General features: G+C 36.3%; 1 protein-coding gene across 1 annotated transcript in view; it reads right to left on the reverse strand.

Annotated features, from left to right (window-relative positions):
* The window catches only part of LOC144959320 (uncharacterized), a 120,252-nt gene extending 114,152 nt beyond the window's left edge, over window positions 1–6,100 (reverse strand). Inside the window, exon 1 of the mRNA XM_078891873.1 lies at window positions 5,521–6,100. Within this exon, the coding sequence (XP_078747999.1) occupies window positions 5,521–5,598 (78 nt within the window). The 5' untranslated portion in view covers window positions 5,599–6,100. The remainder of the gene's footprint in view (window positions 1–5,520) is intronic.

The raw sequence follows: 6,100 nt of genomic DNA on the forward strand, positions 1-6,100 counted from the left end.
GGACAATGAGAATGACAAGGAAAATGAGAAAACGGAGGAACAGAGTTATGGCAAGAATATGGAGGAGGATGAAGGAGAAAAAGGGGGAGAAGGAGAAAGAGAAAATGAAGATGTGAATAATAGGAAGATTAAATCGATGAACATGAAGAGAAGGAAGAGGATGAGGAGGGGGGGGGGGGAGGAGGAGGATACAATGCCCCTTATAAAAATTGAGAACAATAAATCTGAATCTATTTAAATTTAGCAAATTGACACACACACACACACACACACACACACACACACACAAAGCGCTTAATATTAAGATTTCCGATTTTGAAACATTCGTTCACGATGCAGAAATTTAACAACTTATCATTTGAGATGGAAAGATAGATAGATAGATAGATAGATAGATAGATAGATAGATAGATAGATAGATAGATAGATAGATAGATAGATAGATAGATAGATAGATAGATAGATAGATAGATTTATAACAGGGGATCCCACAATCCAACAGCTACACTCAAAATGTAAAAGGAATTTTAAAAATATAATATAAACAAAATAATATAATATAGCGTCATTAGCAATTCCATACAATTTCATACCAAAGGAATGTGTCAAACGTCATTGACTGGGTACTCCTGTGTTTGTTTAGGTGACGAAACACGTGTAGTACAACTATTATGCCTAATTAAACAAAAGAAGCCTCACCATCATATTTACATGGGGGGGGGGGGGGGGGGGGGGGGGATGTACTTAACATAGATAGTATGCGATTGGCTAAGAAACACAACATCCGGAAGTATAACTGACCATCACCCAAACTATGTGTAACCTTGAACATTTATAGTCTGGTTGGTTAATATCGTTAAGTGATAATTAGAAACATGAATGGCAAAAAAAAAAAAAAACAGTAACAAAGACCTGAGTGACGTCAACTACATTCTATCTATACTTGAATTTAAATTATCATTGGTTTTAATTATTTTTATATTAGCATTTTAAACGGACATGGCCTCTCAGGTTAAATTTATATCACTAAAAATGTGTATTGGTTGTTCTTTTTATGCAATATGTAATGCACTGTAATAATTGATGTATACAGCGCGCAGATTCCACAAAGAGTTCTAAGGCGCTCCATTCCTCCGTAGGCGCTAAACATACAAGACAACGGGTAACACAAACTGAAAATACTAGTACTACTCAAAATGCCTGTCTGAAAAGGAATGTTTTCAAAAGTTTTCTTTATATGGGGCCGCGAGGCTCAGGTGAACGGTCTTTGATTCGTACCCGAATGGTAGCAAGTTCTGCGCTGGGTGGCCTTGAGCAAGTCGCCTCGCCCTGGCTCAATTTGCGGCGCTGCACTGCGGCTGACGCCTGGGTTATTCCAGTCTTCCCTTGGAATAGACCCTAGAGACAAATTTCCCCCTATAGGACTAATAAAAGGAATTTTATTTATTATTTATTTTTATTATCTAATTTGTTCCATACTTCTGGGGCCCAAATCACATTTTACAAGAAGTCCCAAGTCAACAACAGCAACGCTCAACATGTTAAATAAAAGGAGAAAGAAAAATAAAGAAGAGAAAATAGAAACAAAATCCGTATGTAAAGTTAAAAATAATCGCATAGGATTTCCTACTGGAGGAATGTGTCACGTCATTAACTACTCCTCTGTCTGTTTAGATGACCAAAGATGCATAATAAGAAAAAAGGTTAACGAAATATTTACATGGGGTACTCATAATTTTATTCAAGCTGTCTTCGCTTTTAATCAGATGTCATATCTGCTGCCCACTAGAGATGTTAAACATTTGTTTAAAGAGAATGACAATGGCAGCTGCTATAACTAACCTTATAAATCATCATTTAATTTATGCAGAATTAATTAATGCTTTTTTTTTTTTTGGACATAGACCAATATCCACTTAACCTGCTCAAAACGCTTTACAAGGGGTCCCTAGCCAGAAACAACACGTAATATTAATGTAAGACGAATCATGACGCTTGTGAAGCAATATTACATTCTTAACGGCTAGGTACTCGTTTTACAATGAGAAAATGTGAGTGAAGTGCTTTTTTCAAGGCAGGAGGAGGAGGAGGAGGGGGAGGAGAAGGAGGGCTTCTTTCATTCCTATCTATTAGCCCACCCCGGCATAAATACCGGATTGAAATGGTTGGTCACAAAGGGTTAAATGAATTGAGGAAATGAATGAGATAAATTTCCAAAGAGTAACACCGAGAAAGAAATTGCGGTTAAGGGTTAACATGGTTGAGAGAATGAAAAAGAAATTTTTCAATTGATGAACGCTGAAACATCAGTTGGAGTTGTTGACCTGCAATGGATTATTATAGGATTGAAGAAAATGAATGAGATCATTTTCCAAAAATTAACGCTGAGACACCAGTTGGAGTTCTTGGATGATCTGTAAAGGGTTAATAGAATGGAGAAAATGAAGGAGATAATCTTCACAAAAGATAAACTCTGAGACACCAGTTGGGGCTGTGAATGATCAGTAAAGGGTTAATTGAGGATTGAAGAAAATGAATGAAATCATTTTCCAAAATATGAACACCGAGACCAGACCCCAGTTGGAGTTGTTGTAGTTTGATCTGTAAAGGGTTAATAGGATTGAAGAAAATGAATGAGATAACTTTCCAAAAGATGAACGCTGAGATACCAGTTGGAGTTGAATGATCATAAGAAAGGACGACAGGTGTTATCTCGTAACTGGGCCAATTGTGTTATGTATATATCATGTATGTATGTACGTACTTTGATCGCCGCTATTGTGTCACGAGAGAGGAGATAAGATAATGCTTACCAAATACCAAGTATTTAGAGTGATAGGACACTGTATTAGCGTCTCTCTCTCTCTCTCTCTCTCTCTCTCTCTCTCTCTCTCTCTCTCTCTCTCTCTCTCTCTCTCTCTCTCTCTCTCTCTCTCAAGTGTGTGTTTGTGTGTGAGTGTAGGGGAGAGAGTGTATATATATATATATATATATATATATATATATTATATATATATATATATATATATATATATATTATATATATATATGTATATATATGTGTGTATATGTGTGTGTGTGTGTGTGTGTGAGAGAGATAGATAGATAGATAGATAGATAGATAGATAGATAGATAGATAGATAGATAGATAGATAGATAGATAGATAGATAGATAGATAGATAGATAGATAGATAGATTAGATAGATAGATAGATATATAGATAGATAGATAGATAGATAGATAGATATGATAGATAGTATAGTAGATAGATAGATAGATAGATAGATAGATAGATAGATAGATAGATAGATAGATAGATAGATAGATAGATAGATAGATAGATAGATAGATAGATAGATAGATAGTGAGAGATAGAGGAGATAAGATGAGAGATAAGAGTGGAGAAGATAGAAGAGAGAGTAGAGTAGAGAAGAGAGAAGAGAGAAGATGAAGAGGAGAGAGAGAGAGAGTAGAGAGAGAGAGAGAGAGAGAGAAGAGAGATGAGAGAGGGAGGAGAGGGGAGAGAGAGATGAAAGAGAGAGAGAGAGGAGAAGAGGAGATGAGAGGAGAGAGAGAAGAGAGACGAGAGAGAGAGAGTAGATAGAGCGAAAGGGGGCGACGATAAGATAGGGAGTGCAAATGTGGGATTGAATTATGAAATGGAATACCCTTTCAAAAACAAAGTAAACAAACACAGCATTAACTAGACACACGACTAGATTACCCGAGGGCAATCCCTTACATGTGTTAACAAAATACCTCTCCTCTACGGTCAACTACCATTTAACCCGCGACCCTTTCAATATTTATATTATGTGGGAATTTCAGTATCAAATAATATTAGAGATATATTATATTACTTTCAAATTATTGGTGCTATGCGTTTAGGCAAAATAATCATAACATACGCAAGCCTGATATATGAAACTTACTAACACACAAAACTGTGTGTAACCTTGAACGTCTGATTGATATATTGAAGAAACAAATATGCCGTCACTCAGCTCTCTATTATTGTTTTTAGACAGCCCTTTTAGTGGTTAGTTCTTACTAAATTGTGTCAATCAAACTATAGACGCTCAAGATTACGCATATTTTTTTTTTGGTATTGGCACGTTATATCCGACTGTGATTGTTGTGAGTATTTTACATAAATGCACAGCATAACTAATCATAAGCATAGTGATAACTAATCCCCAAAATGGCTGTCTAAAAAACAAACAAGCAAAGAGCTGAGTGACGCCAAAGACGCTCCTTCTCCACACAGTTTCTCGGTGTTTGATGGTGTTTAGCGTACCTCAGCGTAATTTTCTTTCTGAGTTGAATGAAAACGACAATACATATAGATAATATCAGATAATTTTTATCGACATGAAATAATACTGGATATTAGCGAGCAGGTCGCGGCGGTGGTGGTAGCGATAGTGGTGGTGGTGGTGAAGATGATAATGACGATGATGATGTTGATGATGATGATGATGAGGAGGAGGAGGAGGAGGAGGAGGAGGAAGAGGAGGAGGAGGAAGGTGGCACGTACAAGTTGCAACGATAACGATAGCAACGGCGATGATGATGATGAAGATGATGATGATGATGATGATGATGATGACGATGATGAAATTGATAACAATGATGATAATAATGATACCGAAATATGAGGCAATTTTATCAGAATTAAAAAGAGGCTTCAAAGAAAATGCAAGACATTTCAAATGTTAAGTTTATAAATTATGGGAGATCCTAAATAGAAATCGTTTTATATTTAACTTCTTCGCCCTTCTGTTCCTCCCTTTTTTCTGTTTCACACCCCCCCCCCCCCCCTCCTATTTCTTCTTCTTGATCAGTCCATTACCATCAGCAGCACATTCTCTTTTTCTTCTTCTTCTTCTTCTTCTTCTTCTTTTTCTTCTTCTTCTTCTTCTTCTTCTTCTTCTTCTTCTTCTTCTTCTTCTTCTTCTTCTTCTTCTTCTTCTTCTTCTTCTTCTTCTTCTTCTTCAAGGCATCTCTCTTAGACCTCCTCTCCTTGTTCTTGATCATCGCTATTCTCTTCCTTCTCTTTCTCTCCTTTTCATCATCATTATCATCATCATCATCATCACCATCATCGCCATTAATCAAATCACCATTCTCCTTTTACATATCTTTACTGCTGCTGAATCAATGAATGTTCTGTTGTTGTGGTGCTTTTTTGTTTTGACTATTGAACATTATTGACAAGTTGTAAAAACTAGAGCTGGAATGGGTGTCTGTACAGCTTGAAAGCAATCATTAAAAAAGTAAATAAATAAATAAATAAACAAACGTAATAAAACTGAATAAAAACAATCCTCCGATGGGAAGATTGCAAACAGCTTAATTCTGTTTATCAATAATCCTATAGTCTTCATGAATTTTATTCCCAGAATTAGTAGTACGTAATGGGAACACACTTGTTGAACTTGTTATTGTTACCTATAACATAGCTCTCTGTCTCTACTATTTCCCTTTTATCGATCTCTCCTACAATAAAAGTCCTTACCTTTTTGTTTTTCTCCTCTTCATCCTCAAGGGCCCTGTTGACAAGATCGAAGGATTTGGATCGTAACATCACAATCATAACTTTGTTGTTACTGATCACAAACGTTTAGCAGTAATCCGATCATTGCTCAAGACAGAAATTAGAAATGTAGCGATCTACTGGATATATTAATATTGTTATCCATTCGAAATCTAAACTACACAACAAAAATATACACAATTTGAATTACACAATCCCTTTTCTTGGATGGCAAATCAAAATCTGACCCCTTAATTTGTGCAACTGAGTAACAACATCCAATTTGACGAAGCTCGTCGAGTCGGTGTGTGTTTACACCCTCACCTTTTCGCCAGTCAACTTTGTCAACAATGGGTCTGTTGGAGGCCTTTAACTGTACAAGTAATCAGCTGACCCGCGAAACTGAATAGTCAAGGGGCCGTAAATCATTCAGACTATTTTTAGAGATAAAATCTCACAATGTTTTGGTAAATATTTCACAATTCTTTTGACCAAAGAAACCCACCGCCTGGTGATGAAATGCGTGTCCAGTCATAGCATCTGTTTTATTATGTGAGTGAGT

The sequence above is a fragment of the Berghia stephanieae genome, chromosome 13, assembly GCF_034508935.2.
Source record: "Berghia stephanieae isolate SIO BIC M18660-M18661 chromosome 13, UCSD_Bste_1.3, whole genome shotgun sequence".
In the NCBI taxonomy this organism is placed as follows: Eukaryota; Metazoa; Mollusca; class Gastropoda; order Nudibranchia; family Aeolidiidae; genus Berghia; species Berghia stephanieae.